General features: G+C 53.8%; 7 protein-coding genes across 7 annotated transcripts; 4 read left to right on the top strand and 3 right to left on the bottom strand.

Annotated features, from left to right (window-relative positions):
* Positions 1 to 1620: 1620 nt before the first annotated feature.
* CGGC5_v016034 (uncharacterized protein) lies at positions 1621 to 2633 on the bottom strand (the record flags this gene model as incomplete). The annotated part of the gene is made up of 5 exons (XM_066153419.1): positions 1621 to 1904; positions 1953 to 2010; positions 2070 to 2099; positions 2153 to 2162; positions 2599 to 2633. 5 exons carry the CDS (start codon positions 2631 to 2633, stop codon positions 1621 to 1623), a joined length of 417 nt encoding a protein of 138 aa, XP_066007265.1.
* Positions 2634 to 2658: 25 nt separating this feature from the next.
* On the top strand, positions 2659 to 3001 carry CGGC5_v016033 (uncharacterized protein; the record flags this gene model as incomplete). The annotated part of the gene is made up of 2 exons (XM_032027311.1): positions 2659 to 2917; positions 2988 to 3001. The coding sequence occupies 2 exons, from the start codon at positions 2659 to 2661 to the stop codon at positions 2999 to 3001; spliced, it is 273 nt and encodes a 90-aa protein (XP_031876322.1).
* A 4307-nt stretch (positions 3002 to 7308) lies between these two features.
* On the bottom strand, positions 7309 to 8215 carry CGGC5_v016032 (uncharacterized protein; the record flags this gene model as incomplete). Its single annotated transcript, XM_066153418.1, has 5 exons — positions 7309 to 7372; positions 7438 to 7548; positions 7602 to 7853; positions 7917 to 8077; positions 8123 to 8215. 5 exons carry the CDS (start codon positions 8213 to 8215, stop codon positions 7309 to 7311), a joined length of 681 nt encoding a protein of 226 aa, XP_066007264.1.
* A 944-nt stretch (positions 8216 to 9159) lies between these two features.
* On the top strand, positions 9160 to 9420 carry CGGC5_v016031 (uncharacterized protein; the record flags this gene model as incomplete). The annotated part of the gene is made up of 2 exons (XM_032027309.1): positions 9160 to 9350; positions 9402 to 9420. 2 exons carry the CDS (start codon positions 9160 to 9162, stop codon positions 9418 to 9420), a joined length of 210 nt encoding a protein of 69 aa, XP_031876320.1.
* A 3890-nt stretch (positions 9421 to 13310) lies between these two features.
* CGGC5_v016030 (uncharacterized protein) lies at positions 13311 to 14136 on the top strand (the record flags this gene model as incomplete). Its single annotated transcript, XM_066153417.1, has 3 exons — positions 13311 to 13576; positions 13621 to 13719; positions 13767 to 14136. The coding sequence occupies 3 exons, from the start codon at positions 13311 to 13313 to the stop codon at positions 14134 to 14136; spliced, it is 735 nt and encodes a 244-aa protein (XP_066007263.1).
* Positions 14137 to 16587: 2451 nt separating this feature from the next.
* Positions 16588 to 17819, top strand: CGGC5_v016029 (uncharacterized protein; the record flags this gene model as incomplete). Its single annotated transcript, XM_032027305.1, has 2 exons — positions 16588 to 16684; positions 16738 to 17819. 2 exons carry the CDS (start codon positions 16588 to 16590, stop codon positions 17817 to 17819), a joined length of 1179 nt encoding a protein of 392 aa, XP_031876297.1.
* Positions 17820 to 20210: 2391 nt separating this feature from the next.
* On the bottom strand, positions 20211 to 22974 carry STE23 (A-factor-processing enzyme; the record flags this gene model as incomplete). The annotated part of the gene is made up of 4 exons (XM_066153416.1): positions 21500 to 21515; positions 21574 to 21770; positions 21827 to 22681; positions 22741 to 22974. 4 exons carry the CDS (start codon positions 22972 to 22974, stop codon positions 21500 to 21502), a joined length of 1302 nt encoding a protein of 433 aa, XP_066007144.1.
* Between the last annotated feature and the right edge of the window lie 1457 nt (positions 22975 to 24431).

The following is a 24431-nucleotide window of genomic DNA, read 5'->3' as shown; positions in this document are numbered from 1 at the left end:
CCTACCATGCCAGGTGACACGTAGCGAGAGATATTCGATTTAACAGTCAGGCAAAACACAGAGAGGACCAAAGACGCGGTGGTTTTGAGCCAATGGTCTCGGCAGCAGCGAAACGCGTGGATGTGGCGCTGGCATGAGAAATTATGGCCAAGTGGCAGACACAGACATGAGGCTGATTGGTTTGTCGAAGATAGTGAAGATCACCCCCGCACTATAAGCAGGTGTATTCCGTGCGGATGAAACAAAACATATCTTACGTAGTCGACTGCTTCATGGAGTGAAAAATTTTTCTTGTCCCGCATCGGATATTATCATTTACTCAGCGCAACTTCAAGAGGTAACGGGTGCGTGACGGAGCGCCCATAAGAGGAAGATCCATTGTGCAAGACGGAAGTCGGCCGGGCCTACGCCCGAGACCCGAACTCCGACCCGAGTCCCGTATTGACGGTAGGGGTCGGCCATACCACGTGGCTAGATTAGTCAAGCCACTTCACGCACATTGTGAATGGCTATAAACGAGCGACGGAACGGCCGTACTATGCCCCGAGTCATGGACTGCAGCCCCGCTCGCATCGGGGGAAACTCATATCGACTGGACGGCTTACATAAGTTATCTCGCTGGGATAATATTTTCCCGATCTCACGTTGCTGCCCAACCAACCCCGGCAAAGGTTTCCATTGTCAAGTGGGAGGATCTGGTCTCATATCTCTGGTCGACTTTCTTACTCCCGCCTACGAAGTCATTAGGCTGTACGGTATCCTGGTTTGCATTTCAGAGCTGTGGCTATGTGTGTCACGAAATACTTCCTATTGCTTGAAACTTCCTCTTCGAGATCATCGTTATCAATACCTTCCTTCTACATGGGCAATAGAAAACGATAGGCTTGGTTTTCAGCCTTCTTGTTGTTATGGCCTGAAAATTGCCACCTCGAGGGAGACGCTTTTGTGGGGCGCCTGCCTTCCCAGACGTGGTGCCGCCGAAAGCCGGGCCCAGCTTTCGTGATGCCAGTAGCCCAAAAAGTGAACTGACTCAGCATCCAACGGTCGTAACTAGTAGCGACGGACAAAGGCGAATGTCACGTGCATTTCTGCCCGAAAACAGGATGGATGCGACACGTTGCTTAGGCACCATCGCACCCCGCTCAATAACGATTTCCCTTTTACACAGCAAATCTACCACATAAAGAAATGTTCTTCGCATCAGCACGAGGAAATGAAGGTCAAGGCAATTGAAGTAGCCCGGTAAGTTGAGATGATATTAGCACTTGAAACCTTGCTAACATGCCTTCGACAGGCTGTTCTGCCCACCCGCACTCTGGGCTATTGGTACCACGAAAATCTGCCCCCTCAGTTTGGGCGAACAGAACACCCGACCCGGTCGTGATGCCCACCGGCGATAAAGCTCTCTCAGGCGAAGAGGAAGTCATTTATGGATACCATGACTTCACCATTGACGACCAAACCACTGTCATCGCGAACGGGGTGGCGATCGTGGTCTACGGCCCAGACTCAAAGTCCATTTGGCATGGAAAAGATACCGGGGATGGTGGTCAGAAAGTCTCCAAGGGCTATAAAGTGCGGGTATACAATGCGACAGTGAGATTTAAAAATGACTAAATGTCAAGAAGGAATGTTCGTAGACTCAAATTCCAAATACTGCACTATTTCCCAGCCTGCCTTGTAACCAACTCGGAAGACAAACGAAATATCCTCGTTATCATTGTCGGGGATTAAGGCTACGACACAATCCGTCCTCTCTTCATCAGTATTTGGGCGGGCGTCCTGGGCGGCATCTTTCTGTCTCTCCCAACACCATTGCCGAGCCGTGCGCACTGCTTGGTAGAATGCTGGCCAGATTCTAATCAACTTGTCCCCTCGCGCTGCTGAGAATTGAAAGAGGGGCCCTGACTGATCAGCACTTAAAAAGGGAGTGATAACAAAGCTTGTCTTACTTTTTCGGGTAAGATCCGGCGCCGAGTCGCCAGAGTTGAGCTCTGGGGGGATCAAGGACTCCGGCCGCAGAACCAAGCGGTCAGCCTCACCATCGTATTCTAGTCTTCTTTTCTTACTCGGATATGAATCATACGTTGGGAGAAGTCCTACGAGACATGTTACACAAACAGAGATCGCTCCGGTGATACTAAAAGCTTACCTTGAATCTCCTGACTGAAAGTAGTACTGTGCTCACTGCATAGGCTTCGAAGCAGTTCGATTATACAAGACCTTGTTTCCTTGTGGATGGAACAGTCGCCAATCGTCTTGACCAAGAATTCAGCAAGCACAGCAGATAGTTTGTGGCTTTCGATACTCTTTGATAGCTTTCGATTTGTAGCCAGCAAGGCCAGTATGAGCAAGTTTAGGTGCTTTGTATGGTCGGCGGGGCCAGCACTCAGAAGAGGCCTTAACTCGTGGCCTTCTTCGCAACAAAGCATCCGGGCTTTATTCCGAAAATCTTCAGCGTGGCGTTTGTTGAATTGGCTTGACGTGAGACCCTCGAGAACTAATTTGTTGCGCTCCACCTCTTTTCGCAATGACACAAATGCTGTTGCAGCACCGAGTCTCTGCTGGAAGTCTGCGAGGGGAACATTGAATCCATACCAATCATCAACGTTGATGTCTGAAGATGAAGCCATATTGGACGGTTGCGTGCTGGCCAGAATGGGCGTTGACGAGGGCGACGAGAAGGGCGATGAGGATGGTGACGAAGATGGCAACGAGGAGGGCGACGACGAGGGCGACGACGAGGGCAACGAGAAGGGCGACGAGGAGGGCGACGACGAGGGCGACGGGGATGGCAATGAGGATGGCGACGAGGATGGCAATAGGAGGGCGACGAGGATGGCGACGATGAGGGCGACGAGGAGGGCGACGAGGATGGCAATGAGGATGGCGACGAGGATGGCGAACGACTTGATTCGTCCGATTCATTGCCTATCGGATGACGTAAACACAAACCGCCGTCGGTCTCAGCTAATCGGGGGCGTTAGTCAGCCCACGTTAAGCGCAAAACACCCCTGTTACGTTAGCGGGAGCCTGTCAGACGCTTCAACCCGCGGGTCTTTTGCCTTAGAGAACCATATACGCTGAGCTCATATCACTGCGTTTCGAATCATATATTTCACAACGCGATTATTTACACCAGGGTGTCTGCCTCAGTTACTTGATTGCTCACAAGTGTCTTCGTCCGAATAAGCAATTGAGGTGGACACCTTATCTGGACCCTATTTTGTTCAATGCCCCCGCCCCAATCTCCTACCTTATTAGGTCAAACGGAGGCCAGTGAGAGGAGGTGCACGTCAAATAATTCTAGGGCGTTCTTGTCCAAGTAAAGAGAGTGGCATACCTTGCCAGAAATTCGATTGCGGTAAGAGGCTCTACTGGGTCGACTTTGGTCTCATGTGGGCGTGCCAGTTGTACATTGTCAGCGCGCAACGGCCAAGAAGGTCAAACGCAGATATCTAAGTACCCTGGCCGCATAACGGGTCTGGCCGGAAGTCTAACGTATTGGGCTACTGAGCTCTCGTACATCGCGTCCAGAATGTGCATGACGATGACTAGTCAGATGTTGGGCGGGATGCTTGATCGACTTAGATCCTTATGTGCCGCCTTGCTGGGTATGCAGTCCAACGGCTTCACCAACGTTGTCTTATCAACGTTGCTTTCCGGTGCCCATAGGTTGCGGGACCAGGGGTGCGGCATTCCTGATCGTGGACATAGCGCGGACGTCTTCTCTTTTCCGAAGAAGACCCTGCCTGGCCTCTGATCCTTACATAGTACGGCTTCAGTCTTTCGCATCGATCTGGCCTTTCCATCCACTTGTCCAGCCAGCTGCATGTAATGGCCTGCGGAACGGCCACATCGGCCCTGGGACGTCCAAGTCAGCCTGTTGCGACCCTGGACGGGACGACATCTTGGCGCCCCAGAGACATGGCGAAGATACGCAAGAACGCAACAATACACGAGATGCGAACCAGCACCACGCAGGACCGACGTCGTGCATGCCGGAACGCTTGATGCAGCCGGGCAGGTCACCACGCATGCGTTAGCGAGCCCTCGAGGCGTCCAGAAAACCTCGTTGATATGTTTTCTTTGCCCGAGAAGCCCCTGCCTGTTTGGTACATGCAAGGCCTCTGATCATTAGATAGTCCTACTTGCCCTTTTCACCTCAACATCGACCCTCCCATCCACTGTGTAGCCGGCTGCATGCAATGGCCTACACCCAATGGCCATATCGACTGCGGAACGTTCAAGCCAGCCTGTTGCGACCCTGGACGGGACGAGATCCTGGCGGCCCGGAAGCATGGCGCAACGAGAATTGCAACGACATACGAGATGCGAATCAGCACACCGCAGGACCAACAGTGTGCATGCCGAAGTGCTTCATGCAGCCGGACAGGGCATCACGCATGCGTTGGCGAACTCTCGAGGCGTCCAGAAGGAGCCTCGCGGGGGTGAACCGCAGGCGGCGCCGGCCGGGGAGCCGGCCACTCCAAGATCGAGATATCCCTTGCTCGCCAGGCAGTCTGACGTCGAGATGCCCATCTCAGTGTGCATCTCCCTGCGCCTGCCCAAACTCGCGTCCGAACCTCCCGTTGCTGGCTGAACCTTCCATCTCGGCTGCGATCCTCTGCCCGCGTGAACGACGTCCACGCACGCCGCATTTGCTGTATATAAAGAGCCGGCGAACCCATCATGGTCTTTCAGCAGGTGGCCAGAGGCTTCAGCACATCGTTCCCGTCCATCATCTGTCCCCAACCATCATCTGTTCCCGACCAAACCAACTCAATATCTCCTGCCACACCGCACCATGCCGCAGTCCAGTGACAACACGACTCCCCCGTCGACCCCAAAGGCCTCTTCCACTAACGGAACCAACGGCCATACGGACTCAGCTCCTCCTGCTACCGACCCCCCTGTCATCGACCTGGATAAACTTCCCGCAGCTGACATACAGACCAGGGAACAATATATGGTTAGCACATAGACAGAAGCGGTGGATATGGGCTGACGTTAGGCTAGCGCACCAGCAAATGATGAAGGCTCAGACCTCTACCAACCTGACGCAAGCTATCAGAGATGTGAGGTTGGCGTTAACGTCGAGACGAGACTCATGGCGCGATGACTGAAGGACATTGGGCGGATGTGCTAGGAAACAGTCTGCCCCCTGGATGAACACCAGGCGAGGAGGATGGGAGTACTAGTGTTCATAGCAACGACCGCACCCCAATCACAATCCTTTCCCCTGCTGGCTGTTAACCTACTCCCGCCTGGCACTGGCTGCTCCGTGGCGGACATGCGTTCCCAGAACATGCTGCAAGAAGGATGTACACCAAAAGTCTGTCAAGGACTGCAATCGCCAGTCTTGGTATCTCCAGGACCGACGTCCACAGGCGTCCTGCGTGTTGCTAATCCTGGGCGGCACCACAGGCCCTTTCGTCCTCTTGTGCCCAGGTCAAGAGCGACGCGAACATGTCCAAGGGTCCACGCGCGTGTCCAGCCTGGACATGCCGCCTCCGTTGCCGCGATGGCGCTGGACCGCTGACCTATAACTTTGGCGACTTATTGTGACTTCGGCTGTATTGCATTCCCAGACCGAGAGGTCTTCCTGTAGTGTATTTCTTCGGGTCGCTCGTTTGGGTTTGGCGCGGAGTTCTCGGGCACAGGTGTTGTCGCTATTGATACCGCCCTTACTGTCGCTGGCGCTGTTGCTACTGGTGGCTTGGGCTGTCGCCGCCGTCAGGCAACATGATGTTCATCCACAGAGTTGGCGGAAGTAGAGTTCGTCGTTTCTGCGCGTCGTACCTCGCTAGTCGGCGCTTCAGGTTCTCCCAGCTCCGTGTACAGACCATTGGCTCCTTGTCCATGCGGGGAACTTAGCCGAAGATAACCAATGACACGTAGGCCCACAAAAGTCTCACATGTGCTGTTCTCTGCGTGGGGTTTCCAAGGAAATTCCAATGAACGCCTACTTCAGCAGCGCTCCATACCCCGCCCCCATTGCGCGAGGAAGACCTAGTGCAAGCGTCGCCTGTGAAGACGAGACCATATGTCAGTGATACGGTCTCCTCGCCATCTAGCCACCATCGCAGCCTACTGGAGGACTCAACTGGTCACTCACCATTATGAAATCTTTCCAGGTACACCCAGCCGACCCAGAGCTCCAGAAGCTGATCAGGGCGGAGACGCCTAAGTTCGAGGCTACCTATAGCCATGGGCTGGATGGCTGTGTGGAAGTGCTCACAGAGGAACACCGCGCCATTCTGGACCTGTTTCATGATCGAATGGTTCGTTCACACTTACGTATTAAGGGTTGTGAAATAGTTACTGATCGTCGCAGGGACGCCGGATCATCAATCTCATCGAGGGCGAACGCATCTCAAGCGAACGCCAATTCTGCACCCAAACCAAATCAATAGGCCCGTTGAGGGCTAAAGGTCGCATCACAGTACCTCCCAGCAGCGTTGCAATTTTCATTCCCCTGAAATTTCCTATCATAGGGGAAGGTCCAGCAGACGAAGATGTTCTGACGGAGGACAGGAAGGCAGCAGAGGTCAGTTGGCAGAAGGGAGAGGACAGAACGCCGATCATCTGGCAGATCGAGTCCCCGTTCCATCTCGTATCAGATGCGTTTCTCGCAGTAGAAAGGACAAATATACGGTGTCTAGTACAGGTACATTGTTTTTCCCGACAACAAACGCTACCGCTAGAGAGCCACTCATCATAGCTCATCCATGCCGCCGTGGCATCGGGGGATGATGCTCGGTGGTCTGTGCTACATATTCGCACGCCTCTTGGTAGCTGAATCTACGCTGTACTATGGCTGGTGGTAGCCTGCCGAGATCTATCGCGCTCTGCCTCGTGTTGAAGTGATATGGCAGAAAGACAGGCTCCGATGAAATGCCTGTCGGGCCTCCTATCGGTGTGATCACCACGTCATGGGATGGTGGATTTGAGATCGTTTCGAGCTGCTGTCGGGTATCCCCTGAAGCACATATGACCGAACTCAGGCTGTCCACTGAGGAAGCTGCGTAGAACCTCCGCCCGGGAAGAATTTGATGGTCATTAATATTGGGAATGTTCCCCATATAACTCCAGTTGGAAGATAGGGTGGCTTGTATAGTCGTGTTGGTGGGCGGCGCAGCTGATGGATGATGCATCCCGGCGCGAGAAGGGCAAACGTCGTCAGATTCAGTGTAGCAGTGTCCTGGCAATGCTAGAGCTGATGAGCTACAAGCCTCCTGCGTCGGTTGAGCTATTGCTGTGTCTGGGACAGCCTCTGGGACAGTCTCCGGGGTACGCTCGCCCCTGCTACTTGATGATTGGGCTAAATTGTCTGCGGTACGTGCTTGGGGCAGTGTCTGGGTCTGCTGGTCTGCGCGTTTTCGCTTCTTGTAGAGCCCTTGCCTGTTCAACTGAGCGCACACTTGCTGCTCATACACACTAAGCAGAGCGTGGACCGCCTGGTTGCGCCGCTCTGCAAGTTCCCGATCGACTGTTTGGCGAATGCCCTCTGTATCTCTCTCCTTAAATCGTTTGGGGTTTGTCATGCTGGATATCAGTTAGCAAATGAATCATGTCGGGCTCTATGAGGCAGGGCCTACATCGAATACGGCACGGTCAAGCCACAGACCAGTGCACCGCAGCCCCCCACTTCGTTTGCTATCATTTCTAAGCGTTCCCCTGCCGTAGCGTGTGTGCTGCACTTCCTTCGAACCTTCACGTCACCTCCCTGCCTCTCCTGCAGGTATCTTTCCAGAGCGCTCCGACCGAGCTTAGATTGAAACTGCTTCTGCACCTTGGCAAACGCAACAAGCCATACGTTGTCTCTGGCGGCGATAAACCGAGTCTTGGCTCTGTTGAATTCCCCTGGCTCAGTGATCTGTTCGTATAGGTATGCCGGCAGGTCGTCCACAGACCTGCCGATGCGGAATATCTCATGCAGCACCCATGCGTCAATATCTTTTTCTGAGTTGAAGGAGGGGAGAAACTTTTGTTTAATGATATTGGCCACGCCCGCAGGAAGCTTGTCCCAAACCAGCTCGACGTGTCTGAGGAAGATCTGCAGCGCCGAAAGAAACTACGGTGGTGAGTAATATCCGATAGGAGCAAGGGGGGATCGTACCTGCGAGTCCTGCAACTGCTCGCCAATGTCATCGGCTCCTTGGCATGAGGATGAGAGAGCGTCTGCAAACTGTCGGCTTTCAACGTTCCCCATCGTTGCGAATCGTCAAGAATCGGTTCTTCGAGAGGAGATGGGAAGAACTGCTTGGTGTGGAAGGGCTTGCTGGTGTGGTCTACGGTCAATGTTAGACGAACAAGGGGTTATGGAACGGTAGGAGCAGCAATGTCAGACGAACAGGGGTTATAGAACGATAGGAGCAGCTATGTTGGACGAACAGGGGTTATAGGACGGTACGAGCAACAATGTCAGACGAAAGGGTCTTTTTGGCAGTGTCCGTCTGACATTGTCTTTTATGGCTGAGTTTTTGGCGGCGTTCGCCTAACGTGGTTAGATAAGGGGGCTTATGCAGGCGATAGGGGTGTGCGTCGGCCACTATGTAATAGCTTAGGGGAACCTCTGGGTGGGTGGGAACAACAGAGGCCACCCCCCCCCCCTTCCCCCCCAACCACCCTCCACACCCCCCTTCATCATGGAGTACAGCAGCTGCATCCACTATACGGCAGGCCCTGCCCTAGCAAGCAATTTCACGCCCCAACAAATCATCACACCCCTTTGTTTTTGAGTGTCGGAGAACGAACCCCTGCTCCCCTGACCAACCAGGCAGTAAGCAGACCGCAGGGCTGGCACACCCTCAGTCTCCACATCCCCGGACCTATAGCCAATCAGTACAAGTGTTCACAAGCACGCAAATAGCGCAGCGCAGTCGTCCTCATTAGGCTAGTCTGTCGGGGAGAAAAGGAAGGATGGAGGCCATCGTCTGCTGTTGCTGTCGTTTGGATGGCTGACGATTTACAGATAGATGAGGGGCAAACTGTAGGGGATATATTTCCTGCGCCAGATCTTTATCGGCCGGGCATGAGATCTGCTACGGCCAATCAGCAACGAGCAGTGATGTTCTATCTACTTGTTAAAATAAGCCCGATAGTTCCTTTCACTGCATTTTAGCTGTAAGATCTCTACTGTTCAGGCGAGTCAAAATGTGCGACTATACGCAGCGCGAGTTTCGCTGCTCTCACACGAGATACATTGTGTCCCATTGGTGCATCGTCTACATCAGAACCCAAGAGCGCTGTAAGCCATGCGTCACGCACTTTGAGTACCGAGGCGACGAGCTCTGCAGCGAATGCAAACCGTCCGCGCCGATCCCCTGGGAAAACATGATCAGACGGTGATAGCTTCTTGTCCGTCAACTGAATCTGTCAACTGACAAAACATGCAGGAACAATACGCCTGTGTGATTTTGGACACACCGTGATGTTCTTGGAGTTCGGGAAAGAGAAGACAGCGCCTTCTTGGTCGAAACAGCGTGACTGCAACGTGTGGAGCTAGGCAGGCGACGAGATGTGAATCCTGCAAATGTGCACATTTGCACCCTAGCCTTGGGTTCTGCAAATCAAGGGCTTCGTCGCATACGATAGACTTGGTTTCTGGGTTGCTAACTTGCCGGCGCTGCCAGTAGGTGAATCTTGGTGCCATCAGGGTGAGGCGCGCGGGCGAACGTATTGACGGCTGGCGCTCAGGGGTCACGGAAACAGGGTGTAGTGTTCTGGTTGGGGTACTGGGTCTATCACGCTGCGGCATCTCGTACATATTATTAAGTACGTTCTTCAGGGCTGTAACGTGACACCTGCGGAGTGTAAGGCCTACTACCGTTATTTGTAACCGGGATTCTTTCATATTGATAGTCAATTAAATATAATAAGTTATCTTTCCGGGATGCTAGTCCTCCCGATGGGAAGAGTGACCGCCCCAGACGATTGTGCGATGGTCCCTGTGACGGTCTTCTGGCGGCGTCCGGACGCTCGTCCAGCTGCTGTAGCCGCTCTGCTCTTGCGGGATCTGCTGCTGTGGTTGAGGGCCTTCCATCGGCACACGCACTCTGTGGCCGATCCTTCTGCTCTATGTCGGCACAACGCGTCGGCAAAGGGGCGGCCGACCCAAGGCCACAAAGTAATCCCCAGCGTATCGCGACCAATGAGCCTTCGATCGCCGCCGGCACACCTTCCAGGGCGAGGAGTGGCAGCGTTCCGCGCTCCCCGGCGCCAGGCTTGGCTGAGGTCGCCCCTCGTGCCGAGTCAGTCCACGAGCAGCTCGCACCTGCCGATGGGAGATGCGGCCGTTCTGGTGCGTTCGGAAAGGGGCTCGCGCGGGACTGCTGGTCATCGACTAGTGGCGACGTGCCTCCTCATGGGCCCGAGACCGACGCTGCTGGGACAGGCTGGCGGATGTCTGGGAGGGGTAATTGCAGCGTCAGGGGGAGCTCAAGAGGTGGTCTACGCGTGCAGACTGGCAGTCGGCTGGCCTGGGCAGGCGGACGTTGGCCGATCAGGGGCCGCAGAGCGCTGCGATCCTCGACTCGGAGCAGCTAGCCAATGCCACCGATCCAGTCATGTTGCTCCAGGGCCATTACAGCCAGGTCGTTGTTCTCTCCATGCTGACTTCTCGCTATGGATCCCTGTGGCACCACTGCTCTCGCAAAAGGGATACCACATGCAGCCTGAATACGGTAAAGTGACAGCCAGCGTACGTAGTATTGCGAATACCAGCGATGGCGCAGAGACCTGTTGCCTGTACCTCGAAGGCCACAGAGAGTGGTGCCTTTCGCGCAGATGGACTAAGATATTCGTTGTGTTGGGTGCCTTACTCTCGAAAACAAGCAAATTGGGGTGGGCGCGCTTGAGAGTATAGGAAACGAGACAGAGTCCTCAGGGGGTGTCCGTGTTCACTGATGATTGTGGTGCGGAGCTTTCATGGTGACTCTGCTGCCCACATTCAGGGGTAGCAGAACGATGTCACTTAGAGCCAACCGGGCATCATAGCTAACCCCCCCCCGCCCCCCCCCCCCCCCCCCCCCCCCCCCCAACAATCTTAGCATAAAGGTTGGAGACAATTGGTCTTATCTCGTGGACGGAGTTGCGGGCAGCGAGACACATACCCTGCACACGGAATGGCTGGACACACCAAGACGCTGGGTACTGGTGCTAGTTGCAGGCTTTGCGGTTGACGACTGAAACGCGACAGTGTGATGAGTGTTCAATCGAGGAAAAGCCATGATTCAAGGGAGCAGAATGGATCGGGATGTCATAGGAAGTTTACCGTGTAGGCAAGACGAACGTTGCGGCGTTCACAGATTACTATCCGTATCTGTCGTAGATATGCGGCATTTACATAGTGATACGCGTCTGCCCTCTGCCACCAGACCCCAAGGGCTCTGGAGGTGTAGAGCCATCACGCGGAACCATGCCTCGTATTGCGGGTAATGTGTTTGAAGTAGCAACGAAATCTGGCTGTGGGCCGCAAGGCGGCCTACCCAGGGGTGCGACACTGAGTACAATGGATCTGTATCTTTGTGAAGTCTTGCCCTTTTACTCATCGTACTCTGAATGTCAACAAAAAGCGCCTGAAGGCTAGTTATATGTACGGCTGAGAAGTTGATAAAAGCTGCCTTTCAATCTAAGATCGGGAGCCTGCGGAAGCTACAACACTTCAGGGCGACGGACGCGTATCGTGACCCTTGTTCCATGATGGCTTCGAAAACTCATTTCCTACGTGACGACACCAAGAACTCCAGCATGGCGAATCCAAATGCTCGACACTTATATGATCGAACGATCATTTGGATACTCCGTAGGGATTTTCAGGCCTTAGCCAATGTGTGCGGAGCGCAGTCAGAGTGTCGGACGTAAGCCTCGAGATGGTGTCCAGACGCTCGAAAACTGATTCTGCGAGGCAGCTCATTCCTGAACGGCGCGCTGATGGATCTCGAGTGAAAGAATTCCAGGTTTACCCTGTAAAGAAATCAATGTCGCCAGGACAGCGTTGTCAATCGTTTCCAATATCATCACATGACGCAGAGCACCTGCGGGACCTCCTGCATGTTGGAAACAAAGGATCAGAGCAAAATTTGACATTTATCAACTAATCGGTGCATCGCCTGGCTTTTACATAAAGTGAGGTCGGTATAATGCTTTCCGTGGAACTGATATGAGCAACGCAAAGGTTGCCCGTTTTTTCATTTGCTTCATTCCGAAGGTGGCAGGTTGTCAGGCTTCACAATGACCGATAGGCATGAAATTGATCAGTACCCGAAAAATGTGCCGCCTGACTGCTATTGTTGGGTGTCTATGCTAATGCCGTTGCAGGACCGCTTAGCAAACGCACACGACTTACTACATCGAACACTGTCTGAATATTCGTCTTCGCTTCCATTCTTAGAACGAATTAGGCACATTCTGGCCTTTCCAACAAAGAGCGCAATCTGGGCCGTTCAAACAGCCGAGGAGATGGCTTCTCATCGATTGACGGAAGTCAAAATTGTGGGATTCCGTGACCTGCTGCTGCACCCGCCGCTGTATGTAATCGACTACTGCATTTACCTCAGGGCTGACAGTCCGTAGCCGCACCCTCCCGCACAACGTCGTTCTTGAAGTCGATCAGCACGCCTTGTGGAAGGAAAAAAGAAATACGATGTGATACACTCGCGAGAGATCGGATACATGAACAATTGGCCAGAGTTTCGTGGAAATGTGCAACATTGCCTGGCAGCTGCAGGTGAGTTAAGGATAGAAATAGTCGGCATGATTCCTTTGAGCGACGATGGCAGCCTGCACAAAGATTCTGCGCTACTGAAATTGTCGCGGATGTTGTGGGAACCTCCAATATTCTATATGTCGGTGGGATGCCTTGGCTCTTCTGCGGCGAGCTACGCCTTACTTTCCTGCGCCAAGACGTTTGCGAACCACCTGGACGCTCCAGTTGGGGGCCATTTCGGTCAAGATCGAATGTCCGCCTAGAATAGTGACAATCCAGCTTCCACTCTTGACCAGGAAAGCTGATGACAATACTCTGAATGCGTTAGGAGCTCTTTGACGGACTGTTTTGGCTCCGTCGTCACCGTCCCAAGGACCCCTGAAAGCAGCTTTTGGTTCATGTTAGTTAGGGGCCTAGAATTAGCAGTGGGCGAGCCGAGACCCGCCACCGGTAATTGGCTGTCGAGGAGTGAAATGAGCGATGAGGCCGTGCACCACTGTCAGTGCCTTATAAGACTGTTCAGTTCTTGACAGGAGCTGTACAGCCGGGAATCATATTCTCAGTGAGTCTCAGTAAAATATTGGACATAGACGACATCATGGGAGACAACCGCGACGATGACGAGGGCTACTGCTCAGACAACCGCGATGCCACCACGCAAGAATTCTCAGAAAGACGCGACGACAACGACGACAACGCACTTAACATGGAAATGCTAAAGCGTCGATTGCAACATTTTGAACTGTCGGACCCGGACATCACACATTTAACAGTTATTATCGGCGATCGCTTTTCCAGACTGATGGCCGGATACTTCGAAAAATGCCAGGACGACTCGGGGGAGTTCGAATTCACGGAGTATATGTATGCCACCCAGTTCTTGTCACTTCGCCTGCTGACAATGGCAGGGACGAGAACCATGTCGGCGCTCGAGATCCTTTTGATAATGTGCTTTTTTGTACTGTCGGAACTTCCATTACACGGCGTCTTTTGAACAAACTATACAGGTACCGCCTACGATGCGAGCATGAGTGAGACACACGCTAAACCTCAGGGCTGTTAGTCTTCTCCAACCCGGCGCAACGATCGATATTCAGGTCGCCGTACCGGACCTGAATCGCGCGGCATCATCTGCCAGTCGGACGAGGAAAACGTTGAGTAGGATGGAGCGCGACGAGATCCGTAGAGTCGAACGGATGATGCAAGAAATCGGGATTGAAAACACACGTCACATCGATGCTTTCTATCCAGATGAACCGGGACTAGCGCGTGAGATTGCGCAGGGTAAGATACATGGCTGGAATGGCCTGGCTGGCGAGGAGACACAAAGCAGCTCTGACACTCTCGCACACTTCATTGCCTGGAACGGCGTTGGCAAGGCGTTACTGTACGTCCAGTCTCGTTGGCTGATGACTAGAAGCTGACGGTCACAGGCACACTGTCCGGGGGATTACGCCAAATCCGAATAACAAGAGGTCTAGGGACGAGCTTGAAGAAGACAGCTGCGTAAGGAAACGAGTCTGTCCGCTATGGCACTGGGATCCCAGGGGGGCTGAAGAGACATGATGCCGTCGGCAGGACACAATTGAGTTCTCTTTGGGTGGAATGACCTGTGCTCGTAGACATGAACAATAATTATTCTCAGACGCTTTTGGGCCACCTCGGCAGACAATCTACGGCCGGCTGTCACTTGGCATAGACTGGGAGAGTCGGAAGAGAGAGATAATCAGAAAGAAAAAAAAAAGTGTCGCCTCTTCCAGCGCATTACCTTGGATGATCCGATGGAATCGACCGAAGATTAATTCATAGGCCATTATGACAAGACGACAGCGGCATTGCGGGCGCAACGAGCCAGCATCTACGCACGGTTGTGGGCATTCTGAGCCTAGCCCAAATCGGGGCGACCCTGTACGGTTGGCGTAGCGGCCGCCGTCAGCTGGAGCGAGTGACTTTGGTCGAGGGGCTCGAGCTTTTCTGCAGGGCAACAAATATAGCTTGTATGGGGATCCCTGACCGGGGAGACGAAGTGGATGGGGGAGTGCACTGATCAGCAAGTGTCATGGTGGGTGGGTGTGGAAGCACGACGCACAGCATGGTGTGCGTCTAGGCGACCTCAGGAGGGCTTAGGATGGAGGGGTGCGACAGACATGCCCCGTGCTCGCAGCCCCTCCGGCACACAACGTGGGGAGCTCATCTCACGTTTTAGCGTCCCACACGCGGCCCGCTTTTGGCATGCAGGTGGAGCCCCGTGCCCGGCCAATCGATGGAGCCTCTTTCGACTTCATGTCTTGCGCAGCGACGGCCAGCGCAGCTTCCGCGAGCCTCGCATTCGCCGACCGCCATGGGTATTCTCATGCCAGTGACTGAGCCAATCGCGGACATGCCGTCACGTTTGCTGCTCGGCGCAGGCAGCCTGTTGGGCACTTCACGGCTAGCTGCGGAATGCGGCCATCCGCTGTTGGAGTATGTTGGAGGGAGCGACACGTCAAAGATACTTTCTTATTCGTGGGCGAGCGATATGCTATTGAGGACGCCTAATGTCAGCTAGGCAAGACTTCACAGTGCAAGCTGAGTGATAAAGAGAGCGAGTCCTGACAGAAGGAGTGCCGGCTTCCGCAAGTTCACCACGATCACATTTCATACCCTCCACGCCAATCACACCACACGCGAGCGACCGCAGCATCGAAAAGAATCATGGACCGCTACCCCTGCGTCAATAGATACAAGCATGGCGTGGACTGCCCCGGCTGGGTCAACGTTCATGGCGCGCGTTGCGAAGATTGCGTCGTCGTATGTGACAGGCCTGACCGAACGCGAACCTTGCTGACCCTGGACAGTATAATCGCTAGGGTGAAAATCAGGGGTTTGGAGTTGATCGACGAGAGGAAGGAAGGGGGACGGGCGCATGTATCTGCAGCACTCTGCTCTCCAGAATTGACCTTGTTCATCCCGAATGTGCAATACTGTGAATGTGACCTTGCCGATGAACGCCAACGTGACTGGCCTGCTTCGCCCCGACCCAAGGTGATGACTGCAGCTGCGGCGGTGAGCGCACACGACTGCTGTCTGCCTACCGTGGTGCCTCGCAGCCTGATGTTGAATGGCGAACCGTCGTGGACGCCTTGCGAGTCGAAGAGACACTAAAGCACGCCGTGCCCAGGTGTTGCGTCTGATCTGCTTGACACTGCCTTCTGCGGACAACCAGAGCAGAGCAGAGTTCTGCGAGTCGACGACATCCACTGCGGATACGAGTTGGAAGCAGGGAAGGTGAGACAGACAACGCTGATGGAGGTCCCGGGAGCTGACATACTCGAGCTCTGACAAGCGGACCAGCGCCAAAGCCGAGGGCACAACTTGCGACGATCACAAAGGTCCAGACACCGCACAAAGCAACGCCATCCAAATGCGACCCCCACGACAGTCGAATCTGTCCATCGGCTGAATCCTCCCCGTCGATAGCGCGAGGGCTCTCCGCAAACTGGTCATCGGCTTCCGGTCGGGAAATGAGGACAGCCCCGCACAGCTGGTGAGCACCACCCTCCACTCTGTCCGCCGTCTCCACACTCCCGCGCAAGCTAGCGCAAGACAGTCGTGCTGTGACAAGGAGCGTGCCGGCGGGCAACAGCGTTACCATTGCTAATTCCCTCACACGCACCACGAGACGCGTCTTTCTGTTCTCGACAGCAGCTGCGTACGGCGTTTATTTTCGCGAGCAAGGGTATCTGACATGTCACCGCCGGTGTCTCTGGTGGTGGCACATCCACATACTTCAATGCGACTGGCCCCGATCGGCGTCATGAGGCATGATGTTGATGTAGATGCGTCCTTCGCCAGCTTGCCACTCTTTGAGCTATCGCAAACACTCGCCCTTCACTATGTCTTGTCCTCTCGATATTCACTCAAACGTGAACCCCGATGCCTTTGACGAAATTGAGAAGGTGAATCCTCATAACGTTTACAACATGCTGATGCGTAAGAAATCCAGTTCATGGAGATCATCCAGATCAGTAGCTAACTCCTCCAAGAACCACCGCATCTTTCCAGAAGTGTCGAATCGAATAGTGAAGACGAAACCCCCGGTATTCAATTGAACGATGGTCCTAGCCAGACACGGCCTCTCGTTCGAACAGAGAATTCCACTAGCTATGGGAAGGAGGATTTCTTCCACTCCAGTCAAGAGACCACCACACCTCACATGCCCCCGAAGAAGATGCCTGCCACGGCGCTTGAATCACTGTCGAATAACCATCCTACATCTGTCACTCCTGTTTCCTCTCCAGGACAGGAGAACTCCCCAGACGCTCCGCATCCCGGGAACAAATCCCACAACCCTACCGACGGCAGCTTCTCTTCCTCGCAAGCCTCAGCTTCTCGCGCTGCGTCAGAAATCCCAAGGGACGCCACTAACGACACTTCCCCTGACGAATCGGACACCGACTATGTCGACGAGAGCGCCATTGACGACGAGGATGACTCTTCCGACTGGGAAGACTCGATCGAAGACAGCAACAAGTCCAGCATTGACGAGAAGACGTTCTTCCAGCGTGTCGACTCACAGGTCAACCTGACCTCGCGCCGCTCTCTCCTTACCCTTATGATCGACCAGCGGAGCGACCGCGACCGGGCTGGCAACCACCGCCATCAGTCTACGCCGGCACTACCTTGGACTCGCACCAGTCACCCAGCCCCGCCTACCTTGGCTGTCTCTCCCAACGACTCCGACGATGCTCCTTTGATGATGAAGCGTGGCAACCGCTCGTCGTCTTTGAAGCCCACCACGGAGGTGCCCCGGTCCGCTCCTCAGCCTATCACTGTGACTGCCAGTCACAGCCACCTACAGACCGTCCTCACCCCACGAACCAACCGACGCAACATGCTCGCGACTGAGCTTCCCGAGTCTCTCCGACGGAACCTGCTCTTGGAGCGTCAACAAAAGTCCTCTACCGCCAATGCAGTTCTCAAGCGCCGCCATTACTCCCACGAAGTCGCCAACCTGAATCAGTACCCCGAGGCCTACATCAACAAGAAAGAAGACGTTTCTGTACTTATCCGCTGCTTCTCCGAATGCATGGCCGATCCTAGCACGTTTCACATGAAGGGCTGGTGATATTTTGGATGAGGATTATTTGACTCATGCGAGGTCGCTCGGGACTGCGGAGATCTTGCGCAGGTGCGCAATGAGCTCTGGATCAGTTCGACGCAGGGATGGATTCATGATGATACGATAAGAAAATATAGTAATATTTGTTGTACATACAAGAAGCAAAAGTCGCACCTGTGCCGTGAAGCATGTGGCGCTATATTCGCAACCACCAGACCCGAGAATCTTGTGCAGTCTACGACGTGCTTGCTCCATCATGTCTTCCGCTAGACCGCACCCTTTTCAGGTTCCGCAAAATCATCACAACATCCGGATCCAGCTTCTCTGCTTAGCTGCTTATTGAAAACTGCACCATGTTCTTCTATATAGACTCGAGCCCTGCTGCTTTGCCAAAACACACCATAGACTCGGCAGCATGCGAGGAAGGCGTTTGCCGGCAGGGTGAGCCAAAAGACAGCCTTCACAACACAAACTCAGCAAAGGCTTCTCTTGTTGAGGGAGACGTACCAGATACGAGGATACGACGTCCTCGAAAAGAGCAGCGAGGGGTGCCAGGACAAAGAGTCCGTGGCATACCAGCAGCGTGTAGCTGGTGACGAGGAACTGAGCGCCATTGTCCCGAGGCGACATCAACGCCGCGCGGAGAGAGCTTCTGAAAGACCATGCCGACCACAGACCACTGCTAGAAAGCACAAGTGTCAAGGGTTGGAGAAGGAAGGACGGTGAGTGGTCCTGGTGATCGCGGACGTCACAACAAAAGCGAGCTCGCAGGTGAGATTTGCGGCGAAGAAGAGTCTCGTTTCAGGCGTGCGCCGTCTGTGGCATTGCACAATCAACTGTGCTGTGTGGTCTAGACAAGAAGCAGGATATTCAGCTTCCTGCCATTCTTCGACCACCTAATAATCAATAGGATGCGTCACACACTCCGCAGGTCTTGAAGAACCTGCAAACAAAGCAAGATGCAGATGGGTCGGAGTTCCTGCACTTGCGTCAATGATTTCCAGCACTAACGTGGCTGGTTACCCAGGACACATTGTCTGCAAGGCGACCAGTGCACGCTGTGGCTTAGATGCTAAGTATGTACGTATAAGAAGATAACTTCCTCCGAGTCCCAGCTTCACAAGCCTTTTCAACTCATGCCACATTTACGACACAGATCTATACTTCAATGCCCATGGAGCCTGGTACATCTACTGACGACGATGTACGTTCCTCGTCGCAAGCCCTCCTCTGATCTGTTCAAATGTCCCAGACTAAGATGATGCAGATCCCAGACATGCCCCTCATGCAGGGCAACCTTCGAGAAGCGGCAGAAGCATATATCGCTCTTATGCAAGAGTATTTGAATGGGCGTCCCAGCAAAGATAATTCCGACAATCAGGCCTCCGAGGTTAAGACTCAAGACAAGAAAATTATCTCGCAACTGGAGGAAGACATAGATAGATTCTGTAAGATCTGTGAGCCTGCCATGAAACAGCCAAAAGGCATCCGAAGTAGCGTCATGGAAGACTTCCTGCAAAGAGTTCTCCATGTGTTCGACCACGTTGGAGGCGATCAGAAGCCAGATTCTTCATTGGATCTCCTGCCGACCAGTACACCGCCAGAATAGAGATATACGTAAGGGGGCGGGCATCGACAAAGGCCTCGACATTCGAAAAGCGGTGTCAAAAGCGCCACAAGCGAGGTGACAGAGAAGAAGCCTCAGTAACCGTGGCATAAGCAGTGGTCACCGCGAAGATAAAGACGAGATCAGGGAATACTTAATTGACTTTCAGGTATTGGTTTCGTTCAATCATGGGTAGCGACATCACAAAGAAACGTTCTCGGCCGTATTCATAAGCTTGAGACTGGACATGGTAAAAGTTCATCGTTCACGTTTGCGGAAGGACTCTCAAGCTGTATGGAACGAATAAATGCCTGAGAATGACATGATGATTGCTGTATCATACTACTCAATGATTGTTGCTCTTTTATGGAAGTTGTGTACACCAGGCTTCTTCACTCCATGAACTCTTCCAGGAACCCCACAGGAGTTTGAATCATGGAATTCAGACCATTCCGAAAGTCATGGACATTTGTGATAGGAATTAGCTTGCTGCTGGCTTCCGGAGTCTCAGCCGTCTCGGCATGTCTGATGGACTCGTCCGTCTGAGCGTAAAGGTGGACCGAGAGCTTTGCTCCTTCTTGAGAGCCTGGCTTCATATGGCGGTCGTAAAACTCAATCATCTCCTCTTTGGTAATTGTTTTGACGATCGCGGCATCTTCAGCAGCTGCTGATAGATTAGTACCTTATCTAAGTTCAGACAAATACGTAAACTCACACCAGTTAAAGTCGTAGGATTCACTCCAGATCCGTTGGCAGTGCCAGTCACTCTCCTGTGTCAGGTTCAAGGGCTTTTATAGGCGCTCCGCAATTAAACTTTGCTTGTGGTCCTTGAACGTGGCCTCGGGCATGGATTCTAGGGTTTTCGTGAACGAGTTCAGGAATTCTTCGATTCTCCCCCTGAGATATTCGGGTCTCTCCTTACTCTGGATGGTGAAGCACAAGCCGTAGGTGGTTGAGAAGCTTTGAACTCCACTCAAGACGACATAGCCCAGCTTCTCCTTGGTTCGGAGTTGGTCGAATGCCGGCTCCTTGGTCATCTGGTCGAGAAGCATTGTCTTTGCCCGCGTCATGCGGTCGCTCTTGTCACCAACGTATAGCCACATCTCGATGCAGTGGTTGACGTTTGCTGGATCCTTCAGCATCTTCTTGTAGACGTAGTTTGATCCGGCGGGTAGAATAAGAGATCGAATGACGGGCCACTGAGGGCGTGGCAATTCATGGGGCTTCAGGATTGTCTCAATCATATCAGCCAACTTGAGGGCGTCCTCTTTGTACAAGTTGCCGTGCACATAGCTTTCAATGTGCACTTGTGAAAGAATCTGCTTCTTGAACTGGCGGACGTCCTCGGCAGTGATGTTGGGTAGCTCAGCCAAAGACTCCTCAACAACGTAGTCACGCTCAGAGTTGAGCCAAGCCGTGTAGTTTGAAACCTGGTGGTAGGGCTGCTGAAGTTCCCAGTCATTGTATTCTCGGCTCAGGTCCTTTTTGATGATGTCGAACCTCTGATCCTTAATCTCGAGGTCGCGCATGGCGATGAGAACCTGCTCCAAGAGAACCGCCAGCTTGTCGTTGTATCCACTGAGGTCCAGTAACAAGCCGCGGGCATCGAGTGTGACACTGTACTGCAGACCGGCAAGCTCCGCATCATACGAGTAGGCTTCCAACGCATCCCTAACGAGGTCGGTAAACAGCCTAGCCTTGACAGCATTCTCAGCAGTCGAGTAGATGTTGGGGTTCCGGCAGCTGATGACAAGGTTCGCCTTGGGCACCCCGAATGTGTCATCTTTTTTGAACCACGTCCGAGCGATACTGCTGTTTCGGATGACACGCGGCGCTACTGCCGGCTCTTTGACCTCCTTCTTCTCGACCTTGAGCTTGGTGGGAATGAAGTTGTTCTTGTGGGGGAGGTGAAGCTCTGCAAGCCGGTCGGAGGCGGAACTCGAGGCAGCCTCCTTGATCTCCGCCATGAAGTCGTCGGGGATCTTCTCGTGGCGATACTCGGTGCCGTACCACTTCTCCTTCTGATCCCAGTCGCCAGGGAACTTCCGCGACACGATGGTCAAACGGAAGTTATCAGGCCTCAAGCAAGCCAGTCCCTTATCAATCAGTTGAGAGTCGAACTTGCGCAGCCGGCTGTATCCACTGAGAAGCCACTCGCGCGGCAGAGGCTTCTGCATGACGGCACTAGTCTCGCTAGTGAAGCGGCTTGCTAGCGTCTTTTGTTTAAACTTGAAGTCAAAATCGGCCATGCCCTTCTGTTCATCAAAGATCCACTCTTGGGGCGGTGACTCCCGGAGAAGAGAGACGTATTGGAAGAATATCTTGACGATCTCCTTGTAGTTCTTGAGACCCTGTGGTTTGCGTCGGTATGCGAGACTACCCTACGATTCATGGACTCTGAGCTCACCTCCTCGGTCAGGCTAATATGGCAGTCAAAGGTGCCAGGGGTGCCCGCGCAGACTAAGGATTCGAAGGTGTCCAACTTGGTGGCCCAACCCTTCTCCTTGAGACAGGCCATGATACTTCCAGGACCCTCGTGGCCGACCAGGTGTTTGATGTATCGGCTGGGCTGCGACTCGAACATTTTCTCCTCGTCGAGAAACGGGAAAAGGAGTTGCAGTTCGCGCAAGTCCATGACCGGCTTGGCGAACACCTGGATACCGAGGTCGCTCTCGCGGAAGGGTACCTCAGCCTCCCAGCGGTTCGGCATCAGGTTCTTGTTGGGGACTCCAGCAAATAATTCTACGACCCAGTCCTCCAAAACGTCCAAAGGCTCCCGTCCCAGAACCACCAACTTCATCCTGTTCGCCGAGTAGTGCTTCTCGTGGAACTCCATAAACTTGGCCCGAACATTGACGCCCTTGGCCTCTGGTTGGGTCTTGAGAACTTCGAGGTTACCGGTCGCAAAGTGGCAGAAGGGGTGCTTGGGGTTGGACAGGCTCTTCTCAAGCTGATAGAGTCGCCATTCGTCGCTCTGCAAGTTCTTCTTCTGCTCTGCGTCGACGGCGTGCAACTCTCGGTTCAGGGTCGATTCGAGGAAGAGAGGCTCGATGAAGAACTGGGCGAAGCGGTCGAGTGCACCCTTCAAGGGGGAAGGGTTCGAGGCAGAGGGTTCCATGTCGTTGGCAGGCTTTGCAGAAACATCAAAGTGGTAGTTGGTGGAGGTTGCTCCCGTGTACGCGTTTGAGTCTCCAGAGTGTAAGGCGAGGTACTGCGAGTATTCGTTCTCTACAGGGAACTTCTTGGTGCCCATGAATAGAAGCTGCGCAAACGATTGTTAGCCAAGAGAAGCGGTTTCTTTGTGCATATGGAAAGTCGTACATGTTCCACGGCATGGGCCACCCCGGGCATATCCTCTTCGTCGCTGAAGTTTCCGACATTGACGTCGAGGGCGGCGCTGGCCTTGTCGGTCTTTGGATCGTGGACCAACAGGGCCTCAAGCTTGTTGGGCAAGAGAATGACACGGTAGGTTCTCTCGTCGGTCCGAGGCTTTTCGACCTTTTCCGTGAGCAGTTCCACAGGTGCTGGCTTGGGCGCTGGCTTGGGCGCTGTCATGATGGACGTGAAGAGTCGCGATGGGAGAAGTGTTGGGAAACGTCGGTGTGCCAAGTTAGGATTGAGAACCAAGGGGCAATGGAAGTTCAGCTCGTGTTCTCTGCAAATGACTGCCTATCAAGAAGGATTGGTCATTGTGCGGCGTTTTTCTTTTTTACTCTGTCCATTCTTTTGGGATACTCCCAGGTGGAGGTGGGGGCCCTAGAAAATACGTACGACTAACGGAGGTCCTTGTGCTGCAACTTCGCTCATGAGAATGGTTCCCAGCCACGGTTGCTCGCAAGCGCACCACAACTCCCCAGCTGCATGATCGACTTGAGACGGAGCTTAGTATGCGGCGTCCGCTTGGCAAAAGCATCAAGCGATGCACCGCGGTGACTTCACGCACATACCTGTCTGGCTGGACCGCAGCACCTGTGGACTCAGGATTCGTCACAGTGGGCCGTCGCATCTCACCAGCATATTGGTACAGATGGTTGATCACTGCGTTGAAGAGCGTGAGGTTCTAGACGAGACGACCGCTCAGAGATGGCGTTGGTTCAGAGTGTCACCGGTTCATGGCCCTGCGCGTGGGTCCGACGAGAAGCGTGGTGGAGACCTGAGCATGGGTAGGCCCAACAAGGAGCGATTCCCAAGTACCTGAATGATCTCGTGGCGGGATGTAATGTACTGCTCGCCCTCGCAGCTCCTCGACCAGGGTACCAGGGTGGGCAGCGCTCATGTCCAACATGGTCGGAAGGGGGTGTGTTTGCAGCTGTCCATGAATCGTCAACGCCCTGGCCCCTTACGGTTTGGGTGGTATCCACCTCGCGCCACGACTGTCCATCTGCTCCACGGATCAGCCGTCTCCGGCCGCCACGGGCCTGGTTCATGCGTTGTCTGACGAACGACGATCAAAATCTGTCGTCTGGTCGCGGCATGCCTGGCTCGATTAGACGATATCGCTTAGCAAGGGAGTCGTTGCGGAGTCAACTGGGCTGGCGGGTTGTCAGAGCTGGAGTCGCTGGGAAATAAGGACAGCCATCTGCTCTTTTGACACTCACGTTGAGGGTCGTATCGGTGTTATCTCGCTCCTGTAAGGATACAGTGCGGGGTCCCGCCCGACTTAGCAGAACCTTCTCAGCAGTGTTTGCATGGGGCACTTTACAGGCAGCAGCGCGTCCAGCCTGAAAATTTATGCGCCCGATGCTTGGTCGGGCGCTTGCCACGGCTTGCACCAACGATAGCTTCTAGCTACTACTCCAGACGAGTAGATTGTGGGGGCAGTTTGGATCATCTACCCGGTGCACCTTGCCAGTATCATGGGCCCCTGCACAAAGTGCCTTGCCACATGGCTCAATCGGGCTTCGCACCTTGCGTTGCCTCGTCGGTATATCTGGTGGCAGTGCAGCCTCCAGAGGTGCCCTCTTGCCCTGCTGTCTGGCGAACACCATCTGCGCCCCATCAACTGTGAGGTC

The sequence above is a fragment of the Colletotrichum fructicola genome (assembly GCF_000319635.2).
Source record: "Colletotrichum fructicola Nara gc5 chromosome Unknown KSG_Nara_v1_contig10, whole genome shotgun sequence".
Classification (NCBI taxonomy): Eukaryota; Fungi; Ascomycota; class Sordariomycetes; order Glomerellales; family Glomerellaceae; genus Colletotrichum; species Colletotrichum fructicola.
This window is presented reverse-complemented; position numbering and strand designations above follow the sequence as displayed.